The sequence below is a fragment of the Hevea brasiliensis genome, chromosome 9 (assembly GCF_030052815.1).
Source record: "Hevea brasiliensis isolate MT/VB/25A 57/8 chromosome 9, ASM3005281v1, whole genome shotgun sequence".
NCBI classification, from domain to species: domain Eukaryota; kingdom Viridiplantae; phylum Streptophyta; class Magnoliopsida; order Malpighiales; family Euphorbiaceae; genus Hevea; species Hevea brasiliensis.
The window spans coordinates 536,146-557,960 of record NC_079501.1 but is presented as its reverse complement, the minus strand read 5'-3'; the positions used below and the strand labels follow the sequence as shown (position 1 = coordinate 557,960).

The 21,815-nt window shown below is 32.1% G+C and overlaps 2 protein-coding genes across 7 annotated transcripts; both read right to left on the bottom strand.

The window, feature by feature from the left end:
* Positions 1 to 208: 208 nt before the first annotated feature.
* LOC110663942 (uncharacterized) lies at positions 209 to 4,356 on the bottom strand. Its single transcript, XM_021823445.2, has 5 exons — positions 3,769 to 4,356; positions 3,163 to 3,261; positions 2,194 to 2,238; positions 1,009 to 1,146; positions 209 to 756 (listed from the first exon to the last, which is right to left on the bottom strand). The coding sequence occupies exons 1-5, from the start codon at positions 4,141 to 4,143 to the stop codon at positions 397 to 399; spliced, it is 1,017 nt and encodes a 338-aa protein (XP_021679137.2). The 5' UTR covers positions 4,144 to 4,356; the 3' UTR covers positions 209 to 396.
* A 738-nt stretch (positions 4,357 to 5,094) lies between these two features.
* Positions 5,095 to 13,069, bottom strand: LOC110663939 (uncharacterized). Of its 6 annotated transcripts, none has more exons than XM_058152272.1 (12): positions 12,575 to 13,069; positions 11,469 to 12,043; positions 11,294 to 11,383; positions 10,952 to 11,191; positions 10,234 to 10,455; positions 9,865 to 10,129; positions 9,472 to 9,791; positions 9,272 to 9,381; positions 9,082 to 9,182; positions 8,916 to 8,992; positions 8,735 to 8,828; positions 5,095 to 5,272 (listed from the first exon to the last, which is right to left on the bottom strand). In XM_058152272.1, the coding sequence occupies exons 1-11, from the start codon at positions 12,837 to 12,839 to the stop codon at positions 8,736 to 8,738; spliced, it is 2,358 nt and encodes a 785-aa protein (XP_058008255.1). In that variant the 5' UTR covers positions 12,840 to 13,069; the 3' UTR covers positions 5,095 to 5,272; position 8,735. The 6 variants fall into 6 exon arrangements, with proteins under 6 accessions (XP_058008255.1, XP_058008254.1, XP_058008252.1 ...); XM_058152271.1 differs by lacking the exon at positions 5,095 to 5,272 and adding an exon at positions 6,338 to 6,515; XM_058152269.1 differs by lacking the exon at positions 5,095 to 5,272 and adding an exon at positions 8,100 to 8,628.
* Between the last annotated feature and the right edge of the window lie 8,746 nt (positions 13,070 to 21,815).

The window sequence follows — 21,815 nt, the reverse complement described above, 5'->3', positions numbered from 1 at the left end:
TCCTAGTAAAATGGGGAGGCAACACCAACGTAAGTCAGCAAACACAACTTATCAATGAGCACTCCATACCCATTACCTAAGCATCAAGACCTCTGAGTCACAGATGGAGTAAAAGCATCATCCTTCTAATTCTTGATTTAGCTCTAAAATGAATACAACAGGAAAAAATGAAGGGTTGCCTGTCAGTAGATGGATACACCTCAACAAGTGAACACAGATTCCATGCCCATTAAGATTGATTCTTTTTTTCTTTTGTCTGATTGTCTATCTACAAATTTTAAACGGTATTACATAGATCCCAAGTCCAGTCATCCCAAGTACATAAAATCTAATCCAAAAGAAAGGAAGTGAGGGTGTTGGGGAGAAGATATAGAGCATGACAATAAGCATCTTAAACTACGATTCACTGGAACTTCTGTCCAGGTTTCCAGGATTTCTAATTTTTCGGAAATGTATTTGAACAGGCTTTTCCAGGACAGCAACATTAATGTTACTCCACACCTCTGGTTTGGTTGGAAGATTTGCAATTTTCTCTACGATTTCCATATCCTCAGGAAGAACAAAGCCAAATACAGTGTATGCCTTTCGCCATTCGTTGTGGTTAGCCAAGCTGATAAAGAATTCTGGACCAGAACCAACCCATGCAATTGAGCCTCTTCTTATGATAGGGCATGCCTCTGTTGGAATATCCTTGAATATCGTCCCGTGGGCTTCAAGTGTTCCTTGAATAAGTGCAAATGGAGGGCCAAATGGGGCCTACACAGCTCATGAGATGCTCTTGAATCAGAACACCAAAGACCTCCAAAATCTCAAATGCATGCAGCTATTTATTAAATTGAAATATGTATGGCACAGCATTTAAAGCTATTTGCTTCAAGATATCTCATTTTCCAATTGTACAAATCCACAATAGAAGTATAATCAAAAGAATAGAAACTAAACATATAAATTTCATAACTTGGCAAGCAACTGTAGCCTACTCAATTCTTGATAATCTAAACAACTCACCTGTTTGATATGATTTCCTTCTAAATCCCAAAACCTTCCACGACTTTCAGCACGATAAAAATGGCAACCCGCACAATGATGTAATGTCAATAACTCAAGAATATACGAAACAGAATGTGGGGCACAATCTGGTAAAAGCTGCAGAAATTGAATATCACAAAAAGCTAGGTCAGAGCTAATCCTTTCAAAGGACAAAAGGAGGGATGAGGATGCCATTTGGCTAGGCTGTAAACCTTAAATAGCTTTTGAACCTATCCTTTTCTATAATTCTCCACTGGGTTACTGAGATGACAATAAAAATCAAAGAGCACTTGGAACAAAAATTATGATCAAGCGCTGGCATTCATTTTACTCTTTAGGCTAAAATGATAAGTAAATCTGAGCTTTTTAAGTTCAGCAATCAGTCTTTTGCTGGCTAGGAAATAGATAAGTTTATAGATCAACAACATTTCACATGTCATATCAATATACAATTAATATACTCCTTGTATCTTCCCCTCCCCTCAAACCCCCTCTTTCTCACCTTCCCTTTTCATTTAACAACCACACAAGACATACACAAGCAGCACAAGCAGGTGAATATAAAGGTATTTGCAATTCCTATGCCTTAGCATCACAGTGGTAAAGGAACTTGCAGCATTAATATGAAGTCTGATTAAACGTCAAAAGACATTAATACGCTTATCAATCTTACTGAAACAAGCACAAAGCCGAATATTATTTTCATAGCTGGTTCTACTGATAACAAAATATTAAATCCAAAGAGAGAATCTCAGTCAGCTACCTTTAATGCCGAACTCTTCTCTTCCAACTAACAGCAATATGATAGCACTGGACATATTTAGGAAGGACAAGAGGTTGCTAGGGTGGACTTACAATGATCATGACAATGACAAAGACAATTACATTATTATTATGATAAATACATACAAATGTTGTTCTTTTAGCCCATAACGACCTCTTTTAGTATGTTGTGTCCTTGTTGATTCAAGTTCAAAAATAATGATGAAAGCCATTTTGCAACATAAAAAAGCCAATACACAAGCCACGTTGGGGTCTGATCAGCTTATGAGCAACAAATAGCAAAAATGACCAGAGGGAGAAAAAAATGTCTGAACCATTCAAGTAGTATGGATGATTACCAAAGGAAAAGTTATGGCTCAACAATGTCACTTAACCACTTACTTTCAAATGAAGCATCCCATATTCTGTTTCCAGTCCAATGATACCCTAATACAAAAAGGGAGAAATGAGATAGGACTAACAAATAGCAACTTAAGGTAGTTGTCTATGTGCATGATCAACATGATAAATATATCATATTGCATTCTCATTTCTAGAAGCTTAAAACTAGCTTAAAAGATATCTCTATTTCCTTTGTATCTTTTTAATAAAGAAAGAACAAAATAGCTGATTCAGGACTTCCTAAAACTACGAGTCAAATAAGACAGATACCATTCCTTCAAATAATCAGTCAAACCACATGATGAATAGCTATTATAAAGATGAATGAATTTCAGATAAAATGAATCAAATATGGCCATAACTCAGAAAACTGCCAAGCATGATAATCAATTCTCTTAATAAAAAGAGAAGCAATTATTACATATTAGTTAAAACAAATAACACGATTAAGCATAAAAACAAAGATGACCAGGTGCTATGTCATAGTGACTTTTTAAACACTTTCCCATAGTCCACAGCCAGACTTCAGCAATCAGGCAAGTTCCAAATTGGTTTCAGAAAAAAAAAAGTTTATGGCCTTTTTTCAACAGCATTTCAGAAAGAAGAAAACTAAAATGTTCTTCATAAGTGCTCAAATTAGGCATAATTATGTTAATAATTTGCAGCATAAGACAGGTTGACACAGTATTCCAAATGCGTTCATTATGTGAAACATGCAAGTTCGTCAACATTATCAAAACCTTCAACGATCATAACTAACTTTAGAACACAATATTTTCAGAGGAAATGCCATTCAAGTTCAGCAGTCATGTCAGTGAATTTTCCATGCCTCTGGTTCCTATTTGTTCCTGAGAATGCCTATATGTTTTTGAAAACTGTGAAAATAAACATACATTACACTATGTGCCATCATATTCAATTAGAAGGGAGTGTTGAAACAGTCATTAGATGTTCATTGAAGATACACACCTCTCCTTTCCCAAAAACTAGTCCAGAAGTCCACATAACCTGGTCACCAGAGTCTCTCCGATCAGGCTCCAAGGAATCCTTCTGTTTCTTCAGCCAACACTTCAATTAAAAGGACGAAAACAGAGCATAGGATCAGGAAAAACTCACATGTTTTAAAAGCAAAATTCACTTAACAGTAAGAGTTGTTAATTCTGACCATAACTTTCTGCTGTTTGAAATATCTAAAAATTGCCTTCAAAACTTTTTCTTTTAAATGCTGACAAACAAAGATAAATGCCAACCAAACATAGCAGTATCTGATGCTATAGTTAACAAAACATAGTTTCATCATTTTTCTCAACCAACAATCGAATCATATAAATGAATTTTATCTTAATACCACGAGATTAAAGTACACCAAAATTTAAAGACAATCCAAGTCTGCAGCTCAATTTTCAATAAATCCAGTAGTTGGTGTCACAAGCTGACTTGGCTACTGATTGCATTAATCCAGCTAACTATTTCTCGCATCTAATTTATTAAAAAATGAAAAAGCAAAGACAAACCAAAAACCAAGATGAACAAAAATGTCAGATTTAATCAATGCTGAAGAAAGAGAGATCATACCTCGCCGAATTTAGACCCACAAGCCTTTTTATCCCCACAAAACACCCAAGAATCACACAAACAAGGTCCATCCTCACCACCACACATATTCTTACAAGCCATACAACAATGTTTCGAAGAATTCACCCTGAAATCAGAGCCCCACTTCACGGCATCACCCCACAACTCCAAATGCTCAATCCCTCTGCAACACTCGCCATCTTCTCGTTGTCCACTCTCCACAAATTTATTGGCTCCTAAATCCAGAGATGCTGTTCTGGGTCTGAAAACTATAGAGAAGCAGATATAGACCATGCAGCAGGAAATTGTACTCATCAAGAAGAGGATGACAAGTGCATAACGACCGAGTTCCGAATCGGTTTTTCTGCGGCCCATTGAAGTTATGCGAAGCCAGAAAAGTTTTTGCTTGATTCAGCGTCTCGTTGATTAATAGGGAATAGGAGAGAATCAAAATAGAGGTCTCTGTTTCCGTTTAGCTTGATGCAGGGTGCTACGGAGCATACTGGAGAGGGGCATGTTAATCTTACTTCAATTGTTTAGCGAAAAACCTATATAATTTTGGTCCGAAACAAAATTCTCTAATATCATTTTTTTTATTTATATCTTTAAAAAAAATTTCAAGAAAATCTTCTTAGAATGAAATTATAAAAATTATTAATTTATAAAATCTGGATAGATAATATTTTTTATAAAGATATATTATTTATCCATAATGTACGGCTTTTATGATTGTTAAATATATATTGTTAAATATATATGACAAACTAATTTTATATATATATATATATATATATATATATATATAAAATTAGTTTAACAATATATATATATATAACTAATTTTATATATATATATATATATATATATATATATATATATATATATATATAATTTATTTCATATATCAATATTTTTATAATTTAATAAAATTATTAAAATTTAAAAAATAAAAAAACTAATTTTTCTTATTTTTTGTAAATAATTTTTTTATTGAAAAATATATTTTTTTCTAAAAATATAAAAAATATTTCCCACCAACCAATAAAACCTAAATTTTATACAATTTAATATATTTTTTTAGAAAAACTAAAACTATATTTTCATAAAATCATTTTAGAAAATTTATTTGAAAAAAAATTTTCTTATATGTTATTGATTTTTTTTTTTTTAAGTTGATGTTTATTATTAGCTCAAATAGAACGAAAAGGGCATCTCCCAGGGACAATAAGAGAGAGAAACAAATATACACGACTGTTAGAAGCTAGTTCAGTTATACCACTCAGCCGAAGAACAAAAAGATCAAGGCCAATAGACCAAAATATCGAGTTATTCATAAAAATCATTTAGTTTTATTTTAATTTTTTATACAAAAGGATCATAATCCATGATGATGATGAACAGAAACAGAATCGGCAACACAAGCCATTAGCTTCCACACAACACAAACGACAAATTGGCTGTCGCCGCATGACACGAATGATACAATTTTGCGGGCCACTTGAAGCTGCGATTAATCATTCCAATAAACAGGTAAAAATCTGTTTGGTTTAACTGTTGAATATAATTGATAGCTGTTAGATAGCTGTTACTGTTAACTGATAGCTGTTTTATGTTAAGTGTTTGATAAAATTATATATAGTTGTTGCTGTTGATATGTAAAATAACTAATAAGAGTATATATCATATAATTTATTTTATTATTTAAATAAATATAAAATTATAAATTTATTACACTATATTAAATATATAATTATTAAATTAATATATTATATTATTTAAATAAATATATAATTATTAATTTTTTATATTATATCATTTATTTTATTATTAAAATAAAAAAATAATTATTTTTTAAGATAATTAAATAATTTTAAAAATATAAATAAAATAATAAAATAATTATTATTATTAATAAAAAAATTTATAATTAATTTTAAATTTTTAGATATAAATAAATATTTTATATTTTATGTTATTAATAAAAAATATTTTATCAAAATTAAAATACGTTAATTAAAATGTTAAAATTTAAAATGAAAAAATAAAAATATTAATAATATTAATTTTCTAATTAAATAAAAAAAAATAATATGATCAAAATAAATAATAAAACCAAATCATTATCGGTGATGAAAAACATTCTAAAAATAAAGTGCGTCTATTGCGGTGATGGGTATCATATCAGTTGCCCATCAGCTATCAGCTCTATTTTTTTGAGCTTGCCAAACACTATAGTTTACCTGTTTGGGTGTCTATCAGCTATCAGCTGCACCCAACAGGTAAACCAAACACTCTCTAAAAGAACCCACCTCAAGTCATCAGCAGCTAACATTCTGAAACATCTAATAGAACCAGAAAAATCTTCCCGCTTTGAATTTGGAACAAATATTAATTAGATAAAACAGTCGATACCAATTGTTCGAAAAGAAACTGTTCCGCCTGAAAAGAATACAATTCCAAAAACCCTGCTACAATTTATGCCACCAGTAATATATATATATATATATATATATATGGAGACATTGTCAACTTTTACATTTTTTTGCATTCGCATAAACCATCAAGTTACTTAACACAAGCAGAAAAACGATTTTACATTTATTCAAGACAAAATAAAATAAAATAAAAAAGACAACATTTACAACATGAACTGTACACCAATGCTATTTCTCATTACAAATTCTTAACAATGGCCAATCATTAGAATTTCCACAAATTTTCACCAAGAGAACGATTGATGAGGGTACCTGCTAAAGAAATTTTCCGAGTAAAAAGCCTAAAAGCATCTAGGATCCAAAGGGAATAATAATAATAATTGCAAAGGAAAAACTTGTAGGAGCTCAAACCCTGTGAATTGAGACCAAATGATAGCAGTGCCATCATTCCTTCTCAAAATACAAACATCTACAATTAATCACAGGTAGTCAGAAATCATATCACCAAGTGTAGCTGCAAAAAATAACACCCTATCTGAATAAGTGTTATTATGATATGAGTGAAAAGATACAAAAACCTTCATTAGGTGATTTTCTTAAAACCTGGTAGTGGCAGAGTTGAGAATGGCTACAGCATGACAGTAGCCATCACAACTGATTCCAAAGCCCTAAAACCATGTAATAACCCTCAAATTAAGAAATTCATAAAACCAGCAAAGAGAAAAAAAAAAAAAAAATCATATGGTAAATGGTTTACTACATTGAATAAAGTCCTTGCATAGCATCCTTAGCCCAACAGGAAATCAATTTTTCCTTCAGCCATTGAGACTATATCTTGCACTCAGTGCTGAACCACCAGCCATATGCAAGCAAGGAAACCACAACAGAAAGTTTGCAGTCAAATTCTTGTTAACAGAAATACTTATGCTTGAAGTTCTCAATAGTGGCAGCCTGTTATAAACAAGCCTTCCTTCTTGATATCACAAACTTATTAAATTCACTTAGCTCGAATGCAATCTCAAAGATGGTATGCACTCACGATTGTTCAGAATCTCCAGTCAGTCATAATGCAACTCAACCAGTTAGGTAACCAATATTCCCTAGCAGAATACTCCAACCTTTTTCGACCATGATTACACTGTCCAACATAGCAATCAGAATATCAACTGATACCAAAGAATATTACAACTATTGCAGTACCTTTTCCTAGCTTCTGTAAAAGATCCACATAAAAATGCTTGCGTCAAGCCTTCACTACCCCACAAAAAGCATCAAGCATTTGATGAATCAACCAACAAAAAAGCGGATTGTATATAGCAGTTCGTACAACATATGAATGTAATAACAGCCAAACTAAAGATAACTATGTCCACTAACAGCATTATCAAAATAAAAGGGACATGTCTTTTAGCTAAACAAGCACTATGGTTTTACAGCTAGTGAGAAATAAAGCTTTATCATTTAAACTCCATGTAACATATTCCAACTTACAGAAGGCAGAAGCTACAACTATATGCAAGAACACAAAAGTCAATATTTCCTATCGAAGTTATCAACCCATTCCACTTAAATGCAGCACGTCTAGTAAAAAAGAACATTATCAGCATTGTGTTCCCAAATGTATTATCACACAATGGTGCATTGAAATGACTGCACGCTTCACAATCCATGGACATCATTGGCTTCCAATATAAGCACACCCATAAGTTCCAGTAAGCTCTCCATAATGGATCCGCAAATCACAATTCAAATAAACTGCAGTGACATAATGCATGCATGATGTGGACAATAACTCCCTGTGAACTTCAATAGCTTGCTCAAAAACTCCTTTCACATCATAAAAGGTTGTGGCACTCAAAGAGTACATGCTCCAACCACAATTAAAAATACCCTCCAAGTCAGAAGCATATCTAGTGAATTTAGCACAATAAATATCCAAAAAATTCCTTACAATACACAAATGCCCAGTATGTCAATAAGCATGCTGTCCATCAAAACAGATGATGCAGCATGACTTCCCAAGTCCATAGTTGAAGAACTTAAAGATGGAGAACAAAAGATCAAAGTCATACATATACTAAGCAATTCTTATTTTCATCACTAAAGGAGTGAAATTTTCCTTCCATCATTAGAGCTTAGGACTAATAAATATCCAATCTGGAGATCTAAAAAAAGATTTGAACCAAAGGTGCCCTTTCTTTACTACAGAAGCTCAAACATTTTCCACAACATATAGAGGCTACTACCCTTGAGAACACGCTGCCTCCAAAAATCCAAGCATCACGATGCATTAGCTTCAAATAGCCCACATCCTAAAGCAGCCTTTTTGTCATGTCAAATCTGTTCCATAGACAAATTAATTTGTGACCACGGGTTCCTTTTTTGTCCAATCCCACCTCTTAGGAATCAAAAGAGATGCCAAAATCTTCAGAAAATCATTATCACCAATAAAATAGGCAAGACCCAAATGTTATGCATTTCCTTGAGCACATTATGAAAGGAAATGATATAAATTTAACAGTTTTACTTACATTAATAGTATGATCCTGAACCACCAGAACCCATGTAACTGCTGCCACCCAAGCCACGACTAGAGTACATTGATGAATATGACCTACCACCAACCTACCATTGAAGTCCAGAATCAGTAAATAAGATGCCAAAATATTAATTGCTAGCATTATCACTGCACAGAAATGGTAAAGAGCATACATCACTGCCACGCGACATATAATCACCATCATAGTTTGAGGGGTACATTCCACCACCGTCACTGCCACCAAAAGAACCTGCAAAACCACAACATTGAAGAAGAGTGGTTTACGACCACAACTTCTAAGGTTCATTTGCATCAATTTATCAGAAACTCACTACACACCTCCATAACCCATACCCTGACGACTGCTATATAGGCCATGTGAATCCTGACTGGAAATAGAATTTCTGCTGCCCCCATATCCTGCAATGGATCTACCAATTCTACCAACCACAACAAGAAAATACGAGTTGCGACAGCAATCAGGCAAATTTAACTTTGAAAATTACAATACAAAAAGATTATAACATACCTATCACCATATGCATCCCCATATTGAGAAGAACTAGGACCAAGTTCATAGTCCAATCTAGCCCTTGAATGGCGAGCACCAGTATCAGCATAACGTGGTGTAGCATCATCCTTAATTTGTAAACATCAATGCCAACAATAGTTTAGCCATTCCTCAGATTTGCTCAAATGCAATACACATCAACTAGCAACAGAACTGACCATTGATGAATAAGGACGTTTTGACCCAGAAATTGATTCATAATCACGGGCTCGTCCTTCATGGTAGTTTGGAGGGTGCCTCTCCAGCCTTTGACCATAGCTATCATCTACATATGCTCTCCTTGCCGAAGTACGAGATGTGCCCCTAGGAAGATCCGAATAGCCAGAGCCACGTGAGGAGTAGTCATCTCTATAGGAGGATGGCCGTCTCTCTAGCACAGCCCTAGAACCATAATCTACAGGAGCTCTGCTCCTTGGAGGAGGAAGTTCATCACGCCAACCATATTCCCTCTTTAAGCTACTTTTCGGGTAAGATGGAGCTGTCTTAAAAAGACATGATGAGTAAACATTCACATAGTCAACAAGTTTATAGAATGTGGGATTGATACAAACCAGGCGCTCTTCTATCGTAGGACCTGGGAGGAGGTGGCAAGGGCCTGCCTCTTGCTGGCATTGACATCACAGGTGGACGTCTGTCTCTCAATCCTACAGGCCTCTTTACACTGGCTGGTGCAGCACGACTTCCGATTCTTCTTGTTGGACGAACCCATGGACCTCTAGCAACTCTACCCCCATACCAAGCTCGGAAATCTGCACGACTTGCATGCTTTCCTTTTCCTCTCTGAAGTGGTCTTGATAACCGGGCCCTAACTTTAGCCTGAAGTGAAAAACCATCATTACAGAAAACAATTGCAACTGAGAACAAAAATAACTGCATAAGCAGCACAGACACACCCCATAAGCTGTAAATAGCACACCGACCTTGTTGTCTCCTTCACCCAACTCCGCATTATTAATGCTTTTAGCACAAGTCACTGCAGCATCATGAGAATTAAATGTGATAAAACCAAAGTCCTTTCTCTTGGCAGATGGCATATTCCGGGCAAGCTCAATCTTTTCAATCTCCCCATATTTCTTTAGAAGCTCTCTAACAAGATCCTCATCCCATGAAGCAGGCAGACCATCAATAAATACAGTCCTCACCTGAACTTATACAATAAAGTGAGTGAAATCATTCTAAAACATACACAAATTTATATACACTAGCAACTAGCAAATTTAAGAGTACGATAAAATTATAAAAACAAGCATACACAAAACCTTCGGATCTTCCTAGAGGAACATATAATGAAAGGAATACAATATATACAACAGGGAAAGAGAAAAGAAGAGGGAAAAAAACTTGAGAGCTAAATACAACAAAATGTTACATTAGGATGTATAGACAAAACCCAATTACATTTAAGAGAACTCTAATCCACCTTTATGAGACAGCATATGTAACATTAGGTATGAACCCAATTCACATTTTCTAATACTACCTTACTAAAGTATTAACCAATAGAAATCAGGCTTCCCACCCATGCTCTCGCTATCAGCTAGATGCTTAGTGCCATAAATGGTGAAATACAAAGTGATACACTAATCCAACCAGAGTTGAAATCTGAAGTTAATGCAGAATGGTTGATTAAATGATTACCTGTGCCATGATTTCATCACCAGGGTCAATGAATGAATCTGCAAACGAAATCTTTGCAGGCCTATCAACCCCAAATAAAACATCTCTCTTCTGAAGACGCTTAAAAGCATCCATGGCATCTGAACGAGATGAAAATTCCAAAAAGGCAAACCCACGATTCATTCCCTTGTTGTTACTATCCTCTACCAGTGTCAAATCCTCAACATCCTCAACTCCATAATGTTTTAACTTCTCTTTCAACTGGAACCACAGCAATGACCATAATATCAGGAATATTTCAGCTCCAATAATCAGCAGTGGAGAAAACTTTACACTTAACAGTTCATGATCCAATATACTTACAGCTTCTTTCGTCCATGTCTTGCAAATGTTACCCAAGAAAAGAGTGTCACTGTCTTGACTTGGTGTAACACCACATTTTTTCCCATTAATCTGGAATTGCAGTCATGAAAATAACATATTTAAGATGTGAAGTAAATTTACTTGATATTCCAAAAATGACATGATCGAAAATTACCACCGGATTTTTGAGCTCTGTAATGGCTCTTTTTGCTTGTTCCACAGTTGCAAAACGCAAGAATGCAAATCCCTTGTTTTTCTTGGTCTGGGGATTCATCATCAACCTGACTTCAGTAACCTCACCAACTCGGCTGAACACTTTCAGAAGATCATCCTCTTTAGCATCCTTGTCTAAACCTCCAACAAATACTTCGAACTCCTTACGCTTGCGTCTCTCCTTAAAAACCTCATGGTGATCCTCTTCCTCAGCATCAACCATCTCAGTATGATCTGCCTCTTCACCAGTATGCTCATCATCCTCTTCACCCTCCAGTTCTTCAGCAACGTCTTCCAATTCCTCCTCCACCAGATCACCCTCTTCTTCTTCACCTACACAACCCTCATGTTCTTCCTCCACTTCATCTCCAACCTCTACCTCCACCTCCACCTCCTGAATTTCCTCTTCTTCAATTTCTTTATCATCATAGTCCACCCCACCGTATTCTTCAGGTTCATATTCAGGTTCATTATCATCAAGCTCCAACCGCTCATCTTTTTCATACTCATCTACAGATTCCTTCACATCTTCCCCTTCTGCCATGAAAAAAGGGTAGGTGATCCAGACCAGTCAAGAAATACTTGAATTCTCCATTAGACTCTATAAAACTTGCAATGTGTTTCAGCCATTAGTTATATAGTCAGAAGTCCTGATCCTTCTAGGGATAAATATAATCAAAATAAATCAATATCTCCCTTATGTTTAGACCTTCTTTATGTAACCAAAACATCTTTACTTTGTGTCACGCATACCATTAAGTGTAATTTGAGCCCCATAGCTTGATTAAAACAGTATAGAGTTAAAATTTGAAGCAATTATCTAAATATTCATAAGACGAACCCCATCATACCATTACCTAAAAAGCTAATAGCTAAAAAAGTAGGAAATAGATGAACAAATACTATAACAAGGGTAGCAACATATCAATAATTGCGAAAGTTTTCTAGGAAATCAGCAATTGTGATGGATGATGCAATATCTCATTCATTTCAATGAACAGGGACACAAAGAAGTGTCAATCCCATAAGATCTGAATCAAATTCGACAATTTAAACATGAATACTTACTTTTCAAAGAAGCCGAGCCGTTGGCATCGAATTTGGCTCCAATTTCATCTTCGACACCTGACCTTTCTTCTATAATTGGCTTGTTCTCAACAAGATGCTTCTCCACATAAGGCTTTTCATCAACGGCCAGCCTTTCCTCCGTCTTTGGCGTCACTTCAGCAGCTTCCGGTTGCTGATTCTGTCCCTTGGCTACCCCTCTCGAGGCTCTCACAGCCCTCTTCGACCCCGCTTCCGCAGCACCTCTCTTCACCATCCGTGGAGGCATTGTTTCAGATAAATAGTAGATAAAATCGTGAAAACAGTACGAATTGCTTGTTAAAAACCCTAATTTATACCCTCAAATCGTATAAACAACCCTAATTAATAACCAGCAGAAACGGTGAGAGAAAGCATAATCTAAACCCTAAATTAACCTCACAACAGAAACCCTATATTCCGGAACGAAAACGCAAAGAATAAAAAACCCTGGGAAAATCTACCGGACGAAGACTCGAAGCCTTGTGTCTCTATTTATAGGTCGCTTAAGATTGCTTTGGTAAGATTGTCGTATGGGCCGCGAAGATTTTTTTTTTTAATTAATTGATAAATACAAAAATATTTATATTTAAAATATATTTAATTTTATTTGTAACAATATAAAATATTCCACCAACATTTTATAAAATCATTTAATCAATTTAATTGAATATAATTTTATTTTTTTGCTATATTACTCATTAGTTATGTATAAATACTTTAATTTAACATAAATTAATATTATTAATATAATATTTATTATTTATTTATTATAAAATATTGAATAAAATATAATTTGATAATAAAAAATATTTAATTTTGTATTATAATTATATAAGAAGATAATAATAATAATAATAATAATTATTATTATTATTATTATTATTATTATTATTGGTTAAAGGCCAAACATTATTCTTATTCTTATGTTAATAGATTTGATACATAAAAATAATATATATACACATTATTTTTAAACATTTTTTATTATTTAAAAATAAATAAAATATATCATAAATTAGTCATAACTTCAAAGCAAAGCAAACTTAATCATTTTTTATTTATAATTAAATTTACACATTAACAGACTAACTCTAAATAGATATCTAAATATATATTATGAAAAGAAATATATAAGTATTATATATATATATATATATATATATATATATATATATATTTCAAAGTAGTAATAATAATTATAATACAATATTAAAATTAAGAATAATAACATCGATTAAAATCTCACTATTCAAAGTAATAATTTTAGAAAAAAAATTAAAAAATATATTATTAAAATATATCCACAATTTATTATTATTATTATACTTTCATTGTAATAAACTTAAAGTTTGATATTACATTAATATAATATTATCTGTAAAATAACATTCACTTTTCCATTCATATGCCATGTACCATGGCTTACTCTCCATATTATTAGTGATTGTTCTTTGTCCTTTTGGGGATCCATTATCTGACGTAGGTTTCATTCAAAAATTATAATTTTTAATAATCTGACACATTAAAAATAAACTCCTAAGGTAATTGATAAAATTAAAGAGCTTTTAAATTTACTTTACTATCAAATTCTGATTATTCACTCAATTATAAAATAAAATATCTCAAAATTGATTTAATAAATATAATAATAATTATTGAGAATTTTATAATTAAAATCATTCAAAGCAAACTAAAATAATAATAATAATAAAATAATAAAAAATAATTAAATTAAATTCATATACAAATAATTAAGTGGTTTAAAATTAAAATAAATAAATATAATTTTGAATATTTCACAAATAAAATAAATCTTTAAATAAAAATTATTTGAAGGGGACTTTAGTGATCATTCTAATTTTTCTGTGGTTTAAAATTTTTCTGTGGTTTTAGATTCAAGATCTCTGTTTGCGCTGAGCTTCGTTGGCCATTCCCTGCCCTTGTGGGTGGGGGATGGCCCTGTTGAGGCAGTGGGTGTAGAATAGGCTTTGAGGCGTGATGAATCACTATCTTTAAGGTATTAATTGCCCCCACTAGATTGCTGCAAGGTTATGGCAATATACCTCCAGGATACAACAAAGCCTGAAATCTGTGACAAACTGAACTCAAGATTTCCCTTAAGAACTCTTTATATGAACTGAATTTAGAGAGACTAGAAGAAAAGAAGAAGAAGTAGAAGTAATATATTTCTGGATTGAAAAAACTCATCCATATTTATAATGAATAAAAAGTCATGGCACCTTTACTAGATATACACATCTGTCTATCTCCAATAGATACAACTGTTTATGTAATAGACATGTCTGTTTATTAAAAGATACCTATACAAATAGTTGTGACTATTTGTATAGAATAGACATGTCTGTTTATTAACAGATACCTATACAAACAGTTGTGACTGTTTGTATAGAATTGATATGTCTGTCTATTAACAGACACATCTATTTGTTAAGTGCCATAATAGAATAATATATATTGAATTATATATATATAATTCTATACATATTTCACTCTTGCCATTCCTTCACTTTCTTATATTTTAACAATATAGAAATTCTCTCTCTATACTATCTAACATACAAGCTATTTATAACAATCCCCCACTTAGCTTGTATTGTTAGATCCCATTGTTTCATGCATAATGAAAAGTATCTTTCGATTTAAACTTTTCCTTAGTGTAAGTATTTCAAAGTTCTAAAGAAATCATGGTGGCCTTAGCTTAAACCTAAATTCCTATTAAATAGAACCGGAAATACTACACACACGAATCAATTAGTTCAACTTAAAAAGTTCACCAAAATTTTAGCACGAATATGGCCTTGTGCTACCTCCTGTTTTCATGAACATTTACAAAAGTTATTCTCACTTTTGTTGAAGCAGCACCACTTCTTATGTTCATATATGTGAAGTTTCCTTTGTAATAATTTTAAACTTCATTAAGAGTATAAACACTCATCCTCATTCCATTAACTTAGTACATTAAGTACTTTAATTACACTATTTACTAATGACTTGTTGTTACCCTTATTGTTGAGGCAGTGGGTGTAGAATAGGCTTTGAGGCGTGATGAATCACTATCTTTAAGGTATTAATTGCCCCCACTAGATTGCTGCAAGGTTATGGCAATATACCTCCAGGATACAACAAAGCCTGAAATCTGCAGACAGCAACTCCTGAAGATTTCCCTTAAGAACTCTTTATATGAACTGAATTTAGAGAGACTAGAAGAAAAGAAGAAGAAGTAGAAGTAATATATTTCTGGATTGAAAAAACTCATCCATATTTATAATGAATAAAAAGTCATGGCACCTTTACTAGATATACACATCTGTCTATCTCCAATAGATACAACTGTTTATGTAATAGACATGTCTGTTTATTAAAAGATACCTATACAAATAGTTGTGACTATTTGTATAGAATAGACATGTCTGTTTATTAACAGATACCTATACAAACAGTTGTGAGTTTTTGTTTATAATTGATATTTCTGTCTATTAACAGACACATCTATTTGTTAAGTGCCATAATAGAATAATATATATTGAATTATATATATATAATTCTATACATATTTCACTCTTGCCATTCCTTCACTTTCTTATATTTTAACAATATAGAAATTCTTTCTCTCTATACTATCTAACATACAAGCTATTTATAACAATCCCCCACTTAGCTTGTATTGTTAGATCCCATTGTTTCATGCATAATGAAAAGTATCTTTCGATTTAAACTTTTCCTTAGTGTAAGTATTTCAAAGTTCTAAAGAAATCATGGTGGCCTTAGCTTAAACCTAAATTCCTATTAAATAGAACTGGAAATACTACACACACGAATCAATTAGTTCGACTTAAAAAGTTCACCAAAATTTTAGCACGAATATAGCCTTGTGCTACCTCACATTTCATGAACATTTACAAAAGTTATTCTCACTTTTGTTGAAGCGGCACCACTTCCTATGTTCATATAGGTGAAGTTTCCTTTGTAATAATTTTAAACTTCATTAAGAGTATAAACACTCATCCTCATTCCATTAACTTAGTACATTAAGTACTTTAATTACACTATTTACTAATGACTTGTTGTTACCCTTTAAACTTTATTTAGTAATAATACTATAAAGTAGGGTTCCCATCATTAGTAAATTTAATGGAATATTCTAAATCCTAATCAGCACATGTGCTTATGATCATAACTCTCGAGAGCCCTTTTATTAAAGGATTTGCTAGATTATTATAGGATTTAACATAACCATGGTAATAACACCATTAGAGACTAATTGTCTTACATTTTCATGTCTTAAGCTTATATATATATACTTTCAATTGTATATTTTACTATAAGCTTTAACCATCATGATTTGACTATCACAATATAAAGAAATAGATAGCACAGGTTGTGGCCACAGCTTAATATCCGATAACAAGTTTCTCAGCCATTCTACTTCTTTACCTACATTCGCCAAAGTTATAAATTCGGGTTCTACAGTAGAATAAGTTATACAAGTTTGTTTCTTTGATGCCCAAGAAACAAAACCTCCACCTAAAGTGGACACCCAACCAAAAGTTGACTTATTATCCTTAGTAATACATATCCAATTGGTATTTATAACACTTTAGGATCTCCAACCATATTTGTTTCACTAGTCAACCATATAATCACATGTTTATAACATGAACTGCATAAATAATTTACAGTCTAGGTTTGTACCTTATTTGCAGAAATAAATTGCTCCATAACTTGTTTAAAATGAGAGTATCCAACAATAAAGAACCAAGCTAAACTTGCACACACACACAAATGCATACTCATTTGTTCTTTTGTCACTTCTTACAAATGACTTGTAAGGCTCTTATTTTTACTACTCAAAATGTACCAACCTTTTGGCCAATTAGTTCATCTCTTCATGCATGTAACTATTTAGAAGAATTGCATCTTTTCATTTAGTTACATCTTTTGGCCAAGGGACATAACTCTTTGCATAGATACAATTCTTTATATGGTTTTTATACAATTGAAAACTTATCCCTGAATAATCTATATTTTATAATTCTTTTTAAATATCCAAAAACCCTTGAAATTTCTTTTCAATATTCCACACTAGGATTATTAGTATATCTTGACAATTTCTACATTGCAAAAGCAATATCAGGAGTAGTGCAATGCATAACATACATTAAGCTACCAATAGCACTAGCACACTCAATTTGAATAATTATTCTACCAAAATTTCCAGTCAATTTGTAATAAACATCATATGGAGTATTTACTTCCCTCAATATAATGAAATTGAAAAATAGTAAAACACACACTATGTTATATTTGGGTAGTTTTAGGCAGATCCCTCAAGGATAATAACCAAAATATAAATCTAGACAGCAATTTTAAAATTCTCCCAAGAATAAATTAAAGAATAATAATGTTAATTGTTGGTAAAATGAAGAGAAGAGACAAAAAAGAAAAGTTAATAGATTTTTGTTCCAAACTACTATTTATAAAGCATTTGCATCTCTTCAAACATATACAATAGTTCACTTTGTATCTATTAGAATAATTGCATCTGTTCACTTACACCTTTTAGAATAAAATATAATCGTTTGCTTTGTATCTCTTAGAACAATTACATCTGTTCACTTATACCTTTTATAATGGATACAACCGTTCACTTTGTATCTCTTAGAACAATTACATATGTTCACTTATGCCTTTTTGAACATATACAACCGTTCATTTATACCTCTTAGAATAGATACAACTATTTATTTATACCTCTTAGAACAGATACAACCATTCACTTTGTATCTCTTAGCATAATTATATTTATTCACTTATACCTCTTAGAACATATACAACTGTTCACTTATACCTCTTAGAACAGATACAACTGTTCACTTATACATCTTAGAATAGATACAACTATTCACCTATACCTCTTAGAACAGATACAACCATTCATTTATACCTCTTAGAACAGATACAACCATTCACTTTGTATCTCTTAGAACAATTATATTTGTTCATTTACACCTTTTAAAATAGATATAGCTATCGGTAATGAATAGTTCATTTTGATGCCTTTTAATGAACATACATAACTCTTTCAAAACGAGATAAATTTTATTATCACTAATATTTTTAACAATATCCCTACCTAGTTAGTGATAAACACAATTAATATGAATTAGGATTTATGCATATAAAAGTGTTTTTCGACTTATGCACATAAATCTTATTACCTTTTTTTTGTATTATATTCGAATTCTAACGAATTCCATATTTCCTTTGGAGATTTGACAGAGGTAAACAAATCTTATAACCTATCTGATGAGTTATTGAGAATATGACCTCTGCATGGCAATTCATCTTCTTTTCCTGATCTGCTTTCACCTTCTCAGTGAACATAATTTGCTCCTTAAAATGATCAAGTTTCACGAACCCTTGATTCATCACGGAAACAGCCTTAAATTCCATTGCAATTAATACCTTAAAATTGTTGAGGCAGTGGGTGTAGAATAGGCTTTGAGGCGTGATGAATCACTATCTTTAAGGTATTAATTGCCCCCACTAGATTGCTGCAAGGTTATGGCAATATACCTCCAGGATACAACAAAGCCTGAAATCTGCAGACAGCAACTCCTGAAGATTTCCCTTAAGAACTCTTTATATGAACTGAATTTAGAGAGACTAGAAGAAAAGAAGAAGAAGTAGAAGTAATATATTTCATAATGAGAAATTTATCCGTACCTTTTTTTTCTGAGTTGTATTTGAACTCTAGTGATTTCCAGATTTCCATTGGAGACTTGACAGAAGTAAATAGATCATGACACACAAATGCATACTCATTTGTTCTTTTGTCACTTCTTACAAATGACTTGTAAGGCTCTTATTTTTACTACTCAAAATGTACCAACCTTTTGGCCAATTAGTTCATCTCTTCATGCATGTAACTATTTAGAAGAATTGCATCTTTTCATTTAGTTACATCTTTTGGCCAAGGGACATAACTCTTTGCATAGATACAATTCTTTATATGGTTTTTATACAATTGAAAACTTATCACAGAATAATCTATAGTTTATAATTCTTTTTTTAAATATCCAAAAACCCTTGAAATTTCTTTTCAATATTCCACACTAGGATTATTAGTATATCTTGACAATTTCTACATTGCAAAAGCAATATCAGGAGTAGTGCAATGCATAACATACATTAAGCTACCAATAGCACTAGCACACTCAATTTGAATAATTATTCTACCAAAATTTCCAGTCAATTTGTAATAAACATCATATGGAGTATTTACTTCCCTCAATATAATGAAATTGAAAAAGAGTAAAACCCCCACTATGTTATAGCTGGGTAGTTTTAGGCAGATCCCTCAAGGATAATAACCAAAATATAAATCTAGACAGCAATTTTAAAATTCTCCCAAGAATAAATTAAAGAATAATAATGTTAATTGTTGGTAAAATGAAGAGAAGAGACAAAAAAGAAAAGTTAATAGATTTTTGTTCCAAACTACTATTTATAAAGCATTTGCATCTCTTCAAACATATACAATAGTTCACTTTGTATCTATTAGAATAATTGCATCTGTTCACTTACACCTTTTAGAATAAAATATAATCGTTTGCTTTGTATCTCTTAGAACAATTACATCTGTTCACTTATACCTTTTATAACAGATACAACCGTTCACTTTGTATCTCTTAGAACAATTACATATGTTCACTTATGCCTTTTTGAACATATACAACCGTTCATTTATACCTCTTAGAATAGATACAACTATTTATTTATACCTCTTAGAACAGATACAACCATTCACTTTGTATCTCTTAGCATAATTATATTTATTCACTTATACCTCTTAGAACATATACAACTGTTCACTTATACCTCTTAGAACAGATACAACTGTTCACTTATACATCTTAGAATAGATACAACTATTCACCTATACCTCTTAGAACAGATACAACCATTCATTTATACCTCTTAGAACAGATACAACCATTCACTTTGTATCTCTTAGAATAATTATATTTGTTCATTTACACCTTTTAAAATAGATATAGCTATCGGTAATGAATAGTTCATTTTGATGCCTTTTAATGAACATACATAACTCTTTCAAAACGAGATAAATTTTATTATCACTAATATTTTTAACAATATCCCTACCTAGTTAGTGATAAACACAATTAATATGAATTAGGATTTATGCATATAAAAGTGTTTTTCGACTTATGCACATAAATCTTATTACCTTCTTTAACACATTCACCATGATCTTTTAGCATCATAATATAACCTTATATTTCTTCTAATTATAAGTATGTCATTAACATAAAGACAAATTATTACATAAAAAACTTTTCATATGTAAGTGATTTAGGAACTATCACTTTCAAATCCTTAAACTTTGAAATAAAGATATGCAACTCATGGACTTATCCATAACAGGCATATTATCAAGTATTTAGAATTCAAAATATTTCATAATGAGAAATTTATCCGTACCTTTTTTTTGTATTATATTCGAATTCTAACGAATTCCATATTTCCTTTGGAGATTTGACAGAGGTAAACAAATCTTATAACCTATCTGATGAGTTATTGAGAATATGACCTCTGCATGGCAATTCATCTTCTTTTCCTGATCTGCTTTCACCTTCTCAGTGAACATAATTTGCTCCTTAAAATGATCAAGTTTCACGAACCCTTGATTCATCACGGAAACAGCCTTAAATTCCATTGCAATTAATACCTTAAAATTGTTGAGGCAGTGGGTGTAGAATAGGCTTTGAGGCGTGATGAATCACTATCTTTAAGGTATTAATTGCCCCCACTAGATTGCTGCAAGGTTATGGCAATATACCTCCAAGATACAACAAAGCCTGAAATCTGCAGACAGCAACTCCTGAAGATTTCCCTTAAGAACTCTTTATATGAACTGAATTTAGAGAGACTAGAAGAAAAGAAGAAGAAGTAGAAGTAATATATTTCTGGATTGAAAAAACTCATCCATATTTATAATGAATAAAAAGTCATGGCACCTTTACTAGATATACACATCTGTCTATCTCCAATAGATACAACTGTTTATGTAATAGACATGTCTGTTTATTAAAAGATACCTATACAAATAGTTGTGACTATTTGTATAGAATAGACATGTCTGTTTATTAACAGATACCTATACAAACAGTTGTGACTG

Coding starts and splice junctions, on each gene's coding strand:
- LOC110663942 (XM_021823445.2), bottom strand. CDS start 4,143: ATGGGCCGCAGAAAAACCGATTCGGAACTCGGTCGTTATGCACTTGTC. Junction 3,262..3,768: donor GTGGGTCTAAATTCGGCGAG/GTATGATCTCTC, acceptor TTTTAATTGAAG/TGTTGGCTGAAGAAACAGAA. Junction 2,239..3,162: donor TAGTTTTTGGGAAAGGAGAG/GTGTGTATCTTC, acceptor TTTTTGTATTAG/GGTATCATTGGACTGGAAAC.
- LOC110663939 (XM_058152272.1), bottom strand. CDS start 12,839: ATGCCTCCACGGATGGTGAAGAGAGGTGCTGCGGAAGCGGGGTCGAAG. Junction 10,456..10,951: donor GTGATGAAATCATGGCACAG/GTAATCATTTAA, acceptor GTATAAGTTCAG/GTGAGGACTGTATTTATTGA. Junction 9,792..9,864: donor CTACGATAGAAGAGCGCCTG/GTTTGTATCAAT, acceptor TTTTTAAGACAG/CTCCATCTTACCCGAAAAGT.